A 17,748-nucleotide genomic window follows, 5' to 3' on the forward strand; every position below is an offset into this window, starting at 1 on the left:
TGGATTTACAGTGAATAAAATCTCACCAGCAAGAAAAGCATCATGAAGAACTGAGGACTGCCTCAGCTCTGTGCCAGTTCATGGTAAGATGCTGAAGTTGAGGTGCTGGTCCCATGGGAGCCAGCCAACACTGGGTAGTTTACCAACTCCAGCAGATTCAGTATCTCCTGCCCTGTGTGGTGACAGCTACTTGCTTAGCTGGATGACCAAGATGTAAAAAAAATCTGGGAAACAGTATGGTTTTTCTGGCACTTAAATGACTTGCTTTTTTTCCTTTGAGCTATCTGGGTTAGATAACCCCATCTCAGTCTTTTTACCACTGCTCTCTGCTGTGTTGGATGACTCTGCTCTGTGTCTTGTCAAGGTGTTATCTTTCTGTGTTTCTTGATCAAATTTGCAAACACTATATTGTTTAATATACTTTTAAAATCATATTTCCTCCTGCCAGTGTGGAAATGGATCTGCCTTGTGTGAACAACAGACCCACAAAGCCTTGAATTATCTGGGGCTCTGTGGGCCCATTCCTTGCTGATTCAAAGGCTTTTCCTTTGATGTAACCTTTTGTTAGAAGTTGTGTTTTACCTTCTCGGTAAAACTTGATAACAGCAAGCACCAAGGGGTTTCTTTAGTAACGCCAGTTAACTCTCTGCAAGGACAGAGTAATCCAAAGGACATCACTGTGGCATGTTGGAAGCCTTGCAGCCACTCTGTGACTGTGCCAGGCCTCTGACCTCCAGCAGATGCCTACACTTTGCCACTGGCAAGCACCAGGATGACTCTGCTCACATTGTCAGACCACATCCTGCAGGAAGACGGCTCCTGCAGACACCATGACCACAGCTGGTCCTGGCAGGAGACTGGGTTTCTCTGTGTCAGAGACACGGTTCAGGGAAATACAAATACACTGGAAATGCCCATCCTCTGCCATCACATCCAAGGCGTTTCCCAATGGGTATGCACGAGTGTTGGACTAGTGCACCATCAAAGCAAATAATCCACATCTGAGTAAAAGGCAGCAAAGGACCACTGCAATGGTGTGGTAAAGCTAGAGAACAGTTTGGTCCTCACTAACCAGTGTAAGGCAGAAGCATGTTCAGTATCCCAGACATGGTGTGTCCTTAGAGCAGGGACAGAGGTAGTGCCCAGACAGGAATGACGCTGGTGGCAAGGGCCTGAGGAGGCCACAGCTCATGGTAGAGAGGATGTTTATGCTCACCCAGTCACTGAGGGCCCACAAAACACATGAACAGCAGAGGGTAGACCTGCTCCATCCATAGCACCCCAGCTGTGAGAAGAGGGAGGCACGATAAGAGGCAAACTCCACATAACAGCACCCTGTCTTTACCCTGACACAACAGGATTATGTTTTGACATCTGGCCAGATTTGTGACTGGCCAATGACTGTGATTGCTACCCCTGAAGTTAATCTTTTATTTTTTTAAAAAAAATCTCTTAAATGTAACAGAGTCATGTTTGGCAAGAAGCTGGGCTATTTTTAAAATACCTATTGAAGCTGACTTGTTTTGCAGAGTAATGTTCATACCTTATTATCTGACTTATGTTCTGATGTGGTGTCCATTGTTGAGGCACCATTTCCATGGTTTCTCCTGAACGTCTCTCAGGATCAGACATGCTTGGTGATTTCAAAAGGACCATATATGACCTGGCCCAACACTGTGACAGTAACCACTATTTTTCTGACTATAAGGCAGCTAAATATTCCAGTTTTCAGTGGCATTCAATAACAGTAGGCAAAAAAATCTATCCAAGAAAAAAATATGACTTTTTTTGAAAGGAACAGGCTACACACACCCCCACAGTTGAAGTGCTGGGGCTTAAACTGCCAGCCCTGAAAGGCATATGAATGATGTCCACAACCAGGCAAGAAAGACCCTCCTGATTGCTTTTCACCCAGAGTCTGGCCAGCCTTGTGTGGGAACTGGTCAGAAGATCACCACCAGGTGCCCCCACCTTTCACATTAACTTGGAGGTGGGGCAAGAAGTCACTTCTGTAGAAGCTGATTGCTTGCAGTGGGGTTGGGAGGTTTGTACATAGAGTGTATGTGTTGTGTGAGGGTTCTGGCTACTGAAAGGGCTCCCTGACTCTTCACAGGAAGTGGAGTCCCCAGGATGGCAGGGCCAGAAATGAAGCTGTCTCTGAGTCCCTACTGTATAACTGGGCTCATGGCCTGGCTGCTCCCATCTCCCATGGCTTGGCTTCTTGCCTGGCTTGCTCCCTTCTTCGTGTCCACTATGGTGGGTGAGTGCATTGACTTGTTCCTCCCTCCAGTCATCTGGCATTTTGGATTTGGAGTGTGATGTGAGAGTGGGGGGATGGGTTTGCTGCTGGTCTGCCTGTTAATGATAATATCATTCTATATTGGGCAAGAGGTCAGCAGAAGAACTGTGCAAGTTGTTACACCTCAGCCACTGCTGCAGTAGCCAGGACAGAGGAAAAAACAAAAATTATAGTTTGGGAAAAATCTATTTCTACAAAATTACGAATTCCAGATTGAATTTTCCACTTTCAATAATGATTTCCCTTGCGTGTTACTGTATTTGGTTTCACTATCCATCTTGGCTTAAAGAAAAGATGATTGCTTGTACCTAGTATTGAGCTAGTGTCATCCAGCAATTCAGTCATCCTAGTCTGATCTGGAGCCAGAGTTCCACAGCTGGAGACCATGGATTCAGCAAAGACTCTGGTGACAGCAGAGAAAGCTCAGTGAGGTGGAGGAGAAGGACTGGGGGCCATCTGAAGCAAACTCACTACTCCAAGCAGCTCCACATTCCTGTGATTTTTGCATGACTGTAGGTCTCCAGTGCTTTAGACTCTCCCAACTCCTACTTGCTTAGAAAAGCCTTTGAGAAGTCTGTGATGGGCAAAACACAAGCAAGAGGGACACAGTGGTCGGAGGGATGAGCTGTGAGCTGCAACACCACTCAGTGCGAACTCTGCTTCTGCAACTGAAGCCACTCAAACAAGTGAGTGGTGGTCTTGGTCCTTTGCAGCTGGAACTGACATCCTAGGGAGAAGATGACAGCATGGAGATCAGTGCTACGGCACTGTGTGTTGGACCTCAGGGTGTTACGATCTCTGGGGCTCAGAGTCAAACTTTGGGGTGGTGAATGTCGCCATGTGGAGTGATGTGACAGGGCAGCACAGCCAAGTCTGCAACCGCACAACACTGCCTACTCTGTTGCTCATTCTCCAGCAACACGTAAGTGAGCGTGCGGGCAGAAAAGGCAGCCAGGCTGGGGAAGAACACAACAGCAGCTCTCCAGAGGAACAGGGACTGAATGAGTGAACTCACCACCATAACTGTGGGATTCTGGCGCCACTGGCATTTGGAGGGAGAAAAGAGCCTCCATGGGCTTTTCTAGTAGCTACAAGTCCTGCTTGCCATTCCCCTGCAGGGAACTTTGGCAGCCACACAAGCCTGTCTGTGTTGAGGTACTGTGAGCCAGGTGATATGGGGTGCAAGGTGCAGAGCAGAGACAGGAGCATGTGCCATTGAGGGATGGGAACCCTGGCAGGAAGCTCTTCCCTTGCTTACCTTCTAGTAGTTGCACGCCAAGCCTCTGATACATCAGACACCCGCTGTGTCCCTGGGGTCTGGACACAGGGCGAGCAGAGCATGGCCAGTGGGTGAATCAGCCGCTCAGACCGTGCGGGCTGATCGTCTCCTGCCGTATGAGACTAAGTGGAAGGAAAGCCCAAGTACTTTCCTTCTGGCTGATCCACTAGTGTTAATGTAGGAGCTTCAAACTGATTAGTGAGGACTCCTCAATGCCAAATGACCACCTAGGTTTGTGTACGTTTGGGATTTTTTGACTTGGGACAGATCATAAAGACAATCAGCAGTTCAAATCTGACTGGCTAATGTTTTGCCAAGGAAAAATGTCCTGAAGGGAATCTGAGCCAACCACCTTTTGGTGCACTATTCAGTATAGCTTATTCCGGCTGAGTAAAGCCTTTGGGACTAACTACCATTGCAGTCAAAATCCCCATCCAAATAAGAAAAGTGGTCTTAAGTTGTGTTCCTGAACCCTGGCTCCAGCTACGCCACTTTCACTGTGCCTATGGGGCTGAGTTAGAAATCCAGAAAGGGGCTAATGAGGCACAGGGCTAGATAAAATAAGCAGCCTGAGATTTAACAGTAGCATTATGAATGGGGACTTTCACAGCTAAGCCAGCCCAGCCCTCTGTATTTATTTGGGTCGGGAGGAGATGCTTTAAGAAAAGACTTCTGATAGCAGCAACCAGGAAGAACTTGTGTGCTTGCGAACTGCTTCCAAGGCTCGTTAATTCCTGCTCAGATGTGAAGCTCTGCAAGTTTAACACCCCTTCTCCTCATCAGCTGCTTTCAGAAAAGCCCTGCTGGCCTGATACACTGTAGAGCTTTGCTTATGCAAGGCTTAAAGAACCGCTATTAAAACCAGCGGTAGTTTCAGAGAACCATCCATTTTCAGGGGTTCACCTCAAATCCAGCATTCTTCTTTGGATGCATACTACTCACAGCTCAAAAGAGGATGCAAAAATTGGTGATTTGAAATCTAAATGCAGAAAACAATTGAAATGTGAACAATGAAGAACCTATTGCTACTCACACAGGAATCACTGCACAAGGTCACTTTCTCCGAGGATATTTTAAAATACAAATTCAGTGGGTAGACGTTTTTGTTCTTTTAGGGGCTACCTGAGATATGCCAGCAGTGTCAATTAGCTAGTGGTGAATGGAGTGCAGTTTTCCATTCAAAATTTAGGCTGTGGGATCCTTTTCTAGAGTATTGCAATGCTGCTGAAAACTACATTACGGTCTATTTATGAAACCCTTACGCAGGGAATTTTTCATGTTTTTGACCTTCCCTTACTTTGCTTTGTGAAGATAGGCTGAATTATTTTTGTTTCTGTCAAATCATGGATATTTGCTCCTTAGTATAGCTTAAATAAACAGTTGCTACATTTTATTGCTTCTGTAACATCTCATATATCAGAAACAAAAGGCATATGTGAGCTCCAATCTATTCCCCAGATTAGAAAAATCTGTCTCATTCAGGGTTTTGTTTTGTTGTTTTTGGTTTTGTTGTTTTTTTCATAGAAAGCATCCCAGGAATAATAGCACATTCTCCCCAAGGAACCCTCAGGGAAGTAACAGATGAGAGTCCTACAGACTCCTTTGTGTCTCCATCTTAACAGTTTTGAATCCAAATGGTATTTATTCAACAAGTCCACACCTCCTACCTTCAAGTACCAAAGCAGGGCAGTTGGCAGTCTCCAGCAAGGCTGCAAATGCGTCTCGAAGAGTAAAGAAAGGCAGGCAAAACCCCTGCAGTACTAGGTACCCAAAAAACAAAGTCCTGAGTGAGCAGAATGAACTGGAGAGGAAAATCCTCATTGTCAGTGGTAAGCAGCAGTGGGATCTCTTATGGAGATGTGCCCTCTCCCGGCCTCAGCAGGCAAACGTGGAGGGACCACAGGGCCATAGGAGCAGGAAAACGTGGAGGGACCACAGGTCCCCAGAGGTGCTGAGGACACGGGTGCTGCAGGGAGGTTTGGGGTCCTGTGTTTCTCTGCTGTAGTATTAGCAAGCAAATGAATGAACTGCATACCGGCCTGGCAATTACATATTAACAAGTCATTTGGTTCAAGATTTAAATAAACAGAGGGGCTGCCCAAAGCGCACCTCCCAGGTGACCATTTAGCCCTGTTTTTCCACAAGTGCCAGGGAGCACCTGAGCCTAAAGCATGCTTTGACTCCTTCCATTGCAGCTGGACAGCTGCCAGCAGCCTGAAAGTCACACCTCCTATTTGGATGCTCCAAGGTGGTTATCTGAACCCAGCTTTCATCCCTGTTTTTTTTTTTTTTTTTTCTCTCCTTGTTACGGCTGCTCATGTTTGTTTGTGGTTTTCAGCTGGGGCCTGGGAGGGGAAGCTTGGTCAGAAAGGGGCTGGGGGAAGGCTGCCAGTGCACAAGCCCTGCCAGGTGGAGTGACCCCTGGCTGCAAACCCCACACCTCTTGGGGGCTTCTCTGAACCATGCCTTGGATAAGATAAACAGTTCAGAGGTTAAAGGTTAAAACCTTTAACAAAATAAAGCATATTTTCCTATCCCTAAGACTATCCTGCCCTCTTCAGTATGACTCCCCTCTCAAACCTCAGACGTTAAGCAGGAACGTGGTCTTCTGTGAGCAACTTTCCCTATGCCCAGCACAGGAGCAGCCTCCCTGTCTAGCCTCCACTAGAGTTAGTGCCCACAATTTAATTCTTCCATCTGAAACACCACAAGAAACACCTCTGTGCCTGATTCTGTCATAGCAAATTGTTATTGGACAAGAAAACTGCATGGAAAAATAATTTTGAGATGTTTAAGGTGGCTCTACTAATGGAGTGGATTCATGTGTTGTAGAGTAACTTAATATTTTGATGGTCTAGCATAGCTGAAAAGAAGTCAGAAAAGAGAAATTTATTTCTGGTTTTGAATTTCTTATTATTTGAACCTTCTATTTGCTGGGCTGAGAGATTTGGAAAGAGTTTTCTGTCAGTTTACAAAAGATTTAGAACAAATCATCTCTGTCAGCCTGCTACAAGCACTAGCCCTCAGGGGTTAGGGGGGAAATGTAGCTTTCACACCAGCAGAGAGTGAAAACAAGAGGATCTTTCCTGATTTATGTCCCCAGTGCTTTTTGTCCTAGCAGTACACACAAAGCCATGTACTATAAAATTACATAGGTTTGGTCTCCTGGGTGACTTGGCTAAGCCTGGAGTTCTTGTTAATTTAAAAGAAAACACAATTGTGTTTCTGTGCTTATTTTCAAGCTGACAACACTCCACTCCTCTGACCACATGGCAGGAAGCCATGGGAGACACATGCAAAGAATTGCCAGGATGGTGTAATGCTGCTTGGTGCTGCAGAAACGAGACTTAGTGCTAACACAGCCCCATAGCACAGTCAGTACAGTGTGGCCATTGCTGTTAAGGGGGCGACAGCCCTCATATTCCCATGGTAATAAAAGGGTGAAGAGTTTGAGAAATGTTGTTGGGCTTGTCTGATCTTGAACTTCTTTAGCTTAGTTGTAGCTTTATCAGACCATTACCAATAGTTAGTTGACTATAGCCTAATTTGTCCTAGCTATAATGGTAGAACCATCTAGCAGTTTAATGTTTGTTTTCAGCTTTAGATTAGTTTTGTGTAATTCCCAGTTATTATCCCAAGTCCTTATACCATATATATTCATGGATTTTGCTAGACTGTCAACATTATATTACTGAATTTGTAGACCAGTCAGAAAGATGTGATAGCAGTCAGCTGCTTGGAAACGCACATGAACAGCATCCAACTGTGCCAAGAAAACCCCCACTGCCAACATTGGTACATCACCTGGTGAAGAACCTGGACACTGAAATACCTGCACCACCCGATCTGAGTTAAAAAGACACTCTACCACAGACCACAGGCGCATTCTCACCACAGAGAGGAAAGAGAAGTGCTAGAAAGTCTGCATAACAGTTTTAATTGTATTTTTAATAGGAATTAGCAATAATTGGAAAATTTGGATAGTAAATGTTGATATAATTGTAACTAAATTAATAATAGCCGCTTGCTACTCTTTTGACTAGATTGTTAACACAATTAATTACATGAACAATACATCACAATTATTTGCTCCTTGTAAGAGAAGCCAAGTGTTCATCCCAAGTCTAACTTTAGCAGTTCTTGTAGATCATATGGATACAGTAAGAAAATAACCTACTATTTCTTAGCTCCTTTTGTTATTTTCTTCCTGTTATTTTATTCGCTGAAAATCTTTATTGACTATTTTTCATTAACTTTCTTTTTTCCATTTTGGAATAAATTTTCTGCTATCTTTTCCAGACCTGAAGACTTGTGAGAAGGATTTACAAAGGATCTTCTGCTTTATTCAGATAGAGGACTTGACATGCATCTGGACTGCAACGCCTGCTCTTGTGTTCTTCCCCCCCAGCCCTTAAACATATTTTGTAAGAATAAAAGTTATTTTATTCCAGAAACAATATCCTCTGTCAGTTTACTCTCAGTTGACAGTAGCTGTATCTGTCAGCCTTTGTACACACAGCCTAATGGAATCTGATGTTCAGATCTCTCCGGAACTAAACCAATTCAGGTGCTTTGCTCCCTTTGGAATCACACATCTATTTTCTTCACGCTTACTCCCACAGTATCACTCTAAGCTTTTTCTTCTTCACCTTCTGTTCCTCCTTCTCTGGCACATTTTATCCAGTTCAGGCTCATCAGCTTTTCTCTACCCTGCTGGCTGAAAACGAAGAGAAAGAGGCGTTGATGAAGGTAGGTTTCCAGCTAGTGGATTCTCAAAGCCTAAGTGTGGATAAACTACAGGGCATTAGTGGACACTAGAGGCTCCTGCCAAATGGTTCATTTCACTTTACACATCTATCTGATGTGTCTAAACTAGGATGCCACCTTGAGTCAGGGAAAAAGCCTCTTGTCTGGAGAGGACACAGGTACACTAACCTCCTGAGCTAGAAACAGTTAAGGGGTGTTCTCCTTTCTCCTGAGTACTAATAGTACAGCCATAAGCGTCTCTTACTTCATCTCAGGCCCTCTCACTCCCAAATTCCTTTTCCCTCCAAGTGAAATCTGTCCCACCTTGAGTAGCTGTTTTGTTTTGCACTTCTTTCCTTTCCATGTCTTTTTAGCCATCTTGCTTGCTTGGTGTCTTTCCAGGATGTCCTGGCTGTATTCCTGGTGCTTTAAGCTTAACAGCAGCAATTAGCATTTTCAGCTCACTGCTAGTGCTGACTGCTGGACTTCTGCTCTACTGCACCTTGTTGTGTCGTGCTCACTTAACTGTTCCCTACGCTTTTTCCTAGCAGCAATCACATCGCAGAATCATAAAATCATTTAGGTTGGAACAGACCTTTAAGATCATCAAGTCAAACCATTAAACTCACCCTACCAAGGCCGTGGCTAAAGCACGTCCCTAACCACAACATAATCTACACAACACATCCAGGGATGGTGACTCCAACACTTCCCTGGGCAGCCTGTTCCAGGGCCCGGCAACCCTTTCAGAGAAGAATTTTTTCCTAATATCCAAGCTAAACCCCACCTGGTGCAACTTGAGGCCATTTCCTCTTGTCCTATCACTTGTTACTTGTGAGAAGAGACCAGCAACACCACTCTACAACCTCCCTTCAGGTAGTTGTAGTGGTTGATAAGGTCTCCCCTCAGCCTCCCTTCCTCCATGCTAAACAACCCCAGTTCCCTCAGCCACTCCTCATAAGATGTGTGCTCTAGGCCCTTCAGCAGCTTTGCTGCCCTCCTCTGGACCCACTTCAGTACCTTGGTGTCTTTCTTTTACTGAAGGGCCCAAAAACTGAACACAGTACTCTACTGAGGTGCAGCCTCACCAGTGCTGAGTGAGCACAGGGGCACGATCACTTCCACAGACCTCCTGGCTACACCGTTTCCGATACAGGCCAGGATGACATTGGTATTGGCCTTCTTGGCCACCTGGGCACACTGCTGGCTCATGTTCAGCCAGATGTTGATCAGTACCCCCAGGTCCCTTTTCACCAGGCAGCTTTCCAGCCACTCCTCCCCAAGCCTGTAGCGTTGTCTGGGGTTGTTGTGACCCAGGTGCAGGACCTGGCACTTGGCCTAGTTGAAGCTCTTACAATTGGCCCCAGTCCATCGATTCAGCCTGTCTAGGTCCTGACTCTCTAAAGCCTTTCTTCCCTCAAGGAGGAGGTCAAGACCCCTGCCCAATTTAGAGTGCACCCTCAGTAAGTCTGCAGCTGACACCACCTTCTCCTCAAGATGTTGATAAAGATATTAAAAGAAGTGGCCCCAACACTGAGCCCTGGGGAACACTTGTGACTGGCCACCAACAGAATGTTACTCCATTCACCACCACTGTGGTGGTGCCCTGGCTGTCCATCCAGTGTTTTACCCAGAAGAGTGTACACCTGTCTAAGCCATGAGCAGTAAGTTTTTTCATCAGAATGCTGTGAGAAACTGTGTCAAAGAACATTAATTTTTGCTCTTTTCCTGCTCATTACCTTAACTGGTTTTATTACCAAAACAGTTGAATATCAGCCAGGAGAGTTTTGAGACTCTCATCTTTTAGACCTCTCCTGAAATCAAGAGTTATAATTACAATACAGATTAGCTGAGTGCTACCACTCTCAGCAAAGAACACTGCCCATTTGAGACACATTCACAGGAAGGCATGTTCAGCCTCTGCTGCAGTGCTAAGCTTGCAAAAATCAGAAAAACAATCTCTACCTAAGTTAGGAATCTCAGCCTAACCTGAAATTTGGGTACAAGAAAAAAAAAAATAAATAAAAATCATCAGTCTATGGCTCTCTCACCTTGACAACTTTGAAATCCTAACCTCAGCAGCTGTCATTGTCACCTGTAAAGGTCACCAGATACCAAATTCAGTATGGAGCTTGCTAGCTGTCATTGTTGGATACTCCGCTTCCTCATGCAAAAATGAGATTGCCCTCATGTTCGTTCCCTCGGGTTTACTAGGTCCTTATGGATAAGTATGTCTGTGCTGGTAAATGCTTTACCACCCATCCATCAGCACTTCTGCATGGTTAATGTGACTGTCACACAACAGCTTTCCTCCAAGGAAAGATTAAGGACCACAGTAGGCTAGATTTTGCCCACACAGAACATGAAGCATAGCACTTATTTATCCTCCCAGCACATGCCATTCCCAGGACTATCGTCAAAGCTGATGTGCTGCTATTCCACAAGGTAGTTTCCACCAATGGAAGACTTGACCAATATCCTTTAGTCGTACAAGCATTTCTGGCAAAGATCAGTTTGGGAAAGAAAGCTGCTAGAGACAGTCTATATATGTGTACAGATATATATGCTGGTACAGACAAAATTTATAAGAAAAGAGACAAATCCTTGCTTTTTCAACCAGAAAACAACATTTTTGAGGCGGTTCCTATCACCATTACCTGGGGCTAAAGACACAGTGGGGGTGGAGATGTTTAAGTTAAATAGCTAAAGAATATAACAGTATTTCAGACATGTTGACTCTAACAAACAGTACTCTGCAGTTGTAAGAGGAACACTAGGACTAGAATACAGCTCACGTGTCTATTCCCTCTCTGCACTTCAAAAACAGCTTGTAAAAGCTTCAGTCTTTGTGTGAAATGTATTGCCTTTCTCATCCTCATTCCTTCTTGTTAATGGATTCTGGACACAAAGTTTTGCTTCTTAATCAGTGTTTTGGGGTTGTTTTTAAGTTACAGAAAAGTACTTTGCAATATGAATTGGGGGATATTGGAAACCTCCATTTTTAATCCTCTGAAGACATGTATTTTATATTGTACCGTTTTCTCTCACTCTCTAAAGTGCATAATTAGAGCAAGCTACAAAATACTGTTGTACTTAAGCTAAACCCCTGCCATTATTAACTGCACAGAAAGTTAAGGAATTCACCAAAAGAAGTAGTATTCCCTCCCTCCCAGCACATCATGTACAAAGTGGCAAGGATAAGGAAAAACACCATAGAGCACGCAATTCCCCCAAAGAGGAATTAGAAGTTCCTATTTATCTTGCATTTAAGGACAGAAACCAAGAAGCTGGGTACAGAAGGACCTGTCACCCCATAATAGGTACCGCTTATTAAGGAAGGATATGACTGTGTACTGTACATCCTGCTGGCACACTAAAGCTTTGCTACTATATTTGGCTCGGGAACAACTACAGCGTTCCTTAATATTTAAAAAATTGAGTGTACTGTAATACATATTTATATATTTGAACAGAAAATTCTCTATTTTATTACTTCTAGCCCACTAAGTGGGCTAGCTCCTAATTGAACTTCACAGGAAAAAAAAAAAAATTCAGCTTCTTGGAACAAAGCATGTTCCCAAATACACACATTTCCCCATGTAGATATAAATTTATTCTAAGTTCAGACTTCATTGCACACCTTAACAAAGCAGCAGCTGGCAACCTTTGAGTGTGGAAATACTATTTTAGGAGTGCTGTGATAATATACTTGAGCTCCCACTTCCAATATGCTTAGGGACACTGTTCTAAATATACACTGATGCTAAATGCAGGTATTCAATAAAGATATAGACCCTAACACTAATCCAAGGAGAAAAATGGTGACTTAACGAGCACTTTTAAAAAGTGTTATCTGTGTATGCTCCATTGCAGGAGCCCATGCTCTAATATAGATTCTTCATAGTCATTTCTGCTCAAGAATTCAAGGACATACTGGTGAGATTATGTTTTTCAGGTTCCTTCTTCAGCAGGTATTTTCCCCATAGTATATATAAAAGAGGGATAGTTAACAGAATTCACATGCTTACCTTCAGATAAACAACCACTTCTTATTCTGAATACTTGCTTACAAATACACACTTGACTTCATTACACATAGTAGCAATATATAGGTCTCAGGTGCTGGATTATACCTAAAGTCTCAGAAGGAATGCAGCTCATCCCTCTAAGGAAGGAACTCCCTCCAAACCACTTAGCTGCCCTTCATGTTTAACAGAAAAACATGTTTAAAGCTACAGGTGCTGCTTGAGGTTCTTTCCATGAAGGGTAGATCTAAAATGGTTGTTTCATGATATAATTGAAAAAATACAAGAACCCATTTTGTATTGTCAGCCTGGAGACAGTTTCTATCTCCTACTTCTAACATGCCAATAATTTGGCTAGGGAAGTGTCAAACATGCAAGATTATCCCTGCACCTTTTGTGCTTTGCTGCTGCTTTGTTGGAATACAGATGTAAAAGACTATGCCGTCTTGTCTCAATCTTTGCTTAAAAAAGAATTTAACACAGTTCATCTCCACGAAGAAAAAGAACAACCCACTAGACATTCTTATGTGCTTGTCCCTGCTCCCATAGCTGTCCTTAATAGAAAAAGAAAACAATGTCAAAACGAATATATCAGGAAAAAATATTGTCTGAAAAGGTAGGCCTATCAGTCCATCAGCTGTTAATATTCTCAACAAAAACATACTCTGTATGTAATGAAAAGTATCAACCAACCTTCAATTAAAAGGCAGAGTTGATGGTTCTCTTCAGACATCCAGTATGAAGTCTATGATGTCACTTACCAGCACTGAAAAAACTTGCCAAGAGAAGCTGCATCAAAAAATTACACTGGAGTAACTGGATTGGAAAGATTAGTGCTTACAATTCTTCTGGCAGGTAAAGAAGTAACAAGATGTTTCAGTTACCTAAACATGAAAGAATGCTTAGGTAGAGACTCATCACTACAAGATAAATTCAAGTACTACTTCAAAACAAAGGAGTAACTAGAGAAAAGGTGAGGGGGAAGCTTTTATAAGAGATACAGAGCCTACCAATGGGGGAGAACAGTGGGAAACTCACTCTAGGTTTTTGGAGAAAACTGAAAACATTTGCAGTAATAAAATTTAATAGCATTGGGTAACAAAAAAAAAAACAAAAAACAAACTTTTCAAAATTCTTCTTAGACTACAACTGCTTTTGTTTCATGAAAAGTACTTGGAACACTCAACACTATATAAGAAACCCTGACAATCAGTTGAATATACAACAACCAGATGAAAAAACTGAAGCATCTGCATTAAAACAAAGTACTGACATGTGATCTTGATTAGCATTTTGAATTTGTTGCTCAAATATACACCAAGCTTTGTTTAAAGGTGTGCTGCTACAAGCCTTGTTTGTTTTCCTCGCCTTGAAGCTGCAAAACAAATGACCTTTAATACTGCATGGAAAACCATTTTATCTAATGCTTTTCAATCCTTCTTTTCCATTACATTTTAGCCTTGAGCTTGCAAAGGGACCAAACAGCAAACGACCCCACAGAATTATCGTGCTGTTCCCACCTCTGGGTGCAGTACAAACAAAGGTTGTGGAAACAAGAAAAATTACATATGTTGTTCCTTCAGACATCACAGGTTTGTTTGTTTTCGTTTGGGTTTTTGGGTTGTTTTTTTTTTTAATTTAAGAAGGAGATACACACCCAGTTCAATATATTTAATATCAGGTAAGTCAGGAGATAAATGCTTTGCTTTCAGAAATAAAAATTTTAATAAACATTTACATACAAACCAAAAATCTCCAGAAGCAATTTTAAAATCAACTTCTTTCTGTGGTATCCTTTTAACAGAAAAGAGAGGAACTCCTTGCCTACAGTGGAGGCTCATAGTCAGCATTGTTCTACCACAGCATCAGCCACCAATGTCTGCAAAAGCTGTACAAAGAACTGAATGTTCCCACAGATTCCAGAGGATTACAAGAACAAGTTCTATCACATACATCATTCTCTTGCTTTTAAACCTCCTGCACATAACTTCTTTCAGACTTCACTTACGAAGAGAAGACATGCTCAGTTCAACAGCAATCAGTCTCGCCTCCAGAGCCTTCAACACAGTGTCTGCCTGTAAAGTAAACAGGGAAAGACAATCAGTTATAAACACAGCTCAATACAAAGAGCAACTGTAAATCTCAGTGCTCAAATTTGATCTTGCATCACCAATCCTGTTTGACTCTACTCCTGCTACTTTCACAGTTTGAGAGTTCACTTAATATTAATCCTCCATGCTTGCCTAAATCCACAATTGTCCCCAACCTTAGTGAGTGTCAGACCCAGAGATTTGGCTTTTGCTAGACAACCATCAGCTTTCAGAGCCAATTTTGTTCCCCTATTCGCTCCCAGCTCTCTCTACCTGCAATCAGAAGTTTTCAGTAGAGCAAAATGTCAACTTTATTTATAATGTAACATTTCAATATCAAGTTAGAGCAAAAGCATTAAGTCAGTTTGCATGAGAGACAAAAGAGACATAACTAAAACAAATTAAGCAAAAATCTGGAGAAGAAACAGAAGTAAACAAGCAATGCTAGTGTCCTGGTTTAGGGACCAGAGAACCAATTCTGTTCAGTGATTTTGCTTTCCAGCTAAGTCTCTCCTAACTAACTGCCCTGCCTGCAGTTAGCAGCACGTTTTCGCAGTCAGAGTCTGCCTCTAGCAGTGGTAACGCTCCATCTTTAGAGTGACCACCAAGGATTGGTGTGCAGACCAAGGTCACTGCCAAATCCTGTGCACCACACAGAGGGGGCAGAAAGCAAAGGCTACACCTGCAGGGAGGAGCAGACAGAACAGGTGACCCTAAACTGATGAATGGGGTACTCCTTCCCATATCCCTCATATTCAGTATAAAGCTGAAGGATCTCAAGGGTCAAGTTCTCCTTTTTGCTGCTTTTTCAATGCTGGCATGCAAGGAGGACTCCATCCATTGTGCCTTTGATCCCGAGCTGATTTTCAGTAACTTTTCCTGCAGTTTTAATTTTAACCAGAAAACAGCTTTAATGAAAACTACAACAACAATAATAATAATGATATGGAATATATATAAATATATTGGGTTCCAGAATCCAGCTCCTGTACCCAGTCGCCATCTGTGGCCGAGTCCAGCCTGGGACTTCTCCCCAGGGGCTACTCCCAAGCTGGGGGTGACAGTGACGTACTGCCACCCAGGGGGAGGTGGGTTCCATACTGGTTTTGTATATATTCCATATCATTATTATTATTATTATTGTTTTCATTAGAGCTGTTTTCTTTTCTAATCAAAAAGTCTCTCTCCCTTATTCCCTTTCTCTTCCCCTTTGACAGGGGGAGAGTGATTAACAGAGAATGTCTGTTACAGGTCTTGGGGGCAGCTCTGACCCTACACCATGACAGCTAGTTATCATTAAAGTTGCAGGAAAAGTTACTGAAAATCTTGCATAACACAAGATACCAACAGTATGAAGTATCACAGCATATGTTAAAACCCAAAGAACCGGTCTGGATGAAGTAAGCTATTTTTAAGAAACTACTTAAGGATATTAAGATTCCATAGAGGTGATTTAAACAAGGAACGATATAAGATTAAATCATACCCTTTGTAGCACCTCTTCAAAGGCAGCTCGATTTTCAAGAGTTAAAGGTTCCTCGTCAGTAAGAGCTTCCTTTTCTGAGGATCCTAGAATGTAACTGATACACCATAGTTTAGATCGTGCACTTTTCATTCTGATGGCAAAATGCAGGACTCATGAATGAAGGACAAATGTAGGACCCATCCATTGTTCTCAGAGTTTATAATTAATTAATACACTAGCAAAGTAGAAGCACAATTCCAGCAACAACAAAGCCGTGCATATTTGGTAATCCTGTAAACAAACTGTATGGTGGAACGAAAACAGTTTTAAGCACAGAACTACCAAGACAACACTGCTTAATGAAAGTTAGAACCCCAAGAAACAGTAATGAATTACAGTGCTACAGGATACAGTGAGAAATTATGCAGACACTGAAAATAACATAGGGCTATCTGGAAGAATGAGCCATCACCACCACTGCCCAAGAAAATGCTATTCTGTGACTATGATGGTTTTCAGAGAATTTACTGCCATGGAAAAGCACGATACCATAGCTGTGGAAACAGAAAAACACCACTGTCCAGAGCAGGAAGATGAATGTCCACATAGATACAGCCGAATAAACGGGAACTTAACCAAACAGAAATATTAAAACTAGCCCAGACAGCAATACAGGCAACCTATCACTGCCTACTACAGTAATGCTTAGATAAAAGTACTCGGGTGTAGAAGCCTTAATTGAGGATAGTTATTGAAGAGTATTTTAAGACCATTCTTAAGTCCTCTAAACCAACTAAAATCAATGCAATAGCATGCCTTCATTTTCTAGATGCTTTTTGACTGTTAAGATAGCAAGAGCCCCAAATACATACCTAGCTTTAAGATTTGCTTTTCCTTAGCAAGGAAAAAAAAATCAGACTTGGTAAGTACTGGTCAGATCTCACCCTAAGCTCTGCTTAAGGCTTTCTGCCCATGTTCTCTGCTGTTAATGTTTACCCCTAATAGCTTACAGCCAGGCCTATTTGGTACTACTTACAACTGCAGGATAATTTTATGCTGTCTAAAGCAGAAGACAAACATAATCTCTTCTGATCAAATGAGAAGAAACATTCCTGCATTATCACTGAATGGCAGGGTTTGGAAAGGACCTCTGGAGATCATCTGTTCCAATCCCCTGCTAAAACAGGTTCACCTAGAGCAGGTTACACAGGAACACATTCATGTGGGATTTGAGTCTCCAGAGAAGGCGACTCCAGTGTCTCTCTGGGCAGCCTGTTCCAGTGCTCTGTCATCCCCACAGGACAAGAGTTTTTCCTGATGTTGAGGTGATTATGTACCTAGTGTTCTTTTCTTGGGTAATACGCAGCTTCTTATATAAAAGGCAGCGCTGGTATTTTACTTTTTCTAGAATTTGTCAACATTACACAGATGATGTTTCTCACTTCGGCATTATGATGCAGCAATACAGCAACAGCAATAATACAGAAAACCACCTTGGAACAAAGTGGTAGAAACAGACGTGCCATAAATACTAACAGAAGCAACCCTCAACATAATGTCTGGTGAGTGAAGTTTGGGTGGCAGGCTTACCAATAAAAATTCTGCTTTACCTTTCCACTGAATCAACACTGAAACAGAACAAATCCCTCTTGTAGTCGAGATGCTTTGGGGTGCACCTGTAGACACTGCCAAGTGTCTTTGAGCAGACAGAGCAAAATAATGTTTCTATCATGCTGTAAGAAAGATACGTAACATTTATTGAGGAGAAAATAAAAGGAAACAACTTTCTCCACCCCTATTCTTAAAAAATACATCCATTACGATTTTTTCAGAGCACTCATTCC

At 42.6% G+C, this 17,748-nt stretch overlaps 1 protein-coding gene across 1 annotated transcript in view; it reads right to left on the minus strand.

Annotated features, from left to right (window-relative positions):
- Positions 1-14,357: 14,357 nt before the first annotated feature.
- The window catches only part of MIS18A (MIS18 kinetochore protein A), a gene marked incomplete at both ends in the record, with an annotated part of 3,731 nt that continues 340 nt past the window's right edge, over positions 14,358-17,748 (minus strand). Inside the window, 3 exons of the mRNA XM_008950305.1 lie at positions 14,358-14,424; positions 15,926-16,019; positions 17,515-17,637. Coding sequence (XP_008948553.1) covers positions 14,358-14,424; positions 15,926-16,019; positions 17,515-17,637 — 284 coding nt within the window. The remainder of the gene's footprint in view (positions 14,425-15,925; positions 16,020-17,514; positions 17,638-17,748) is intronic.

The sequence above is a fragment of the Merops nubicus genome, unplaced genomic scaffold (genome assembly GCF_000691845.1).
Source record: "Merops nubicus isolate BGI_N331 unplaced genomic scaffold, ASM69184v1 scaffold9012, whole genome shotgun sequence".
Classification (NCBI taxonomy): Eukaryota; Metazoa; Chordata; class Aves; order Coraciiformes; family Meropidae; genus Merops; species Merops nubicus.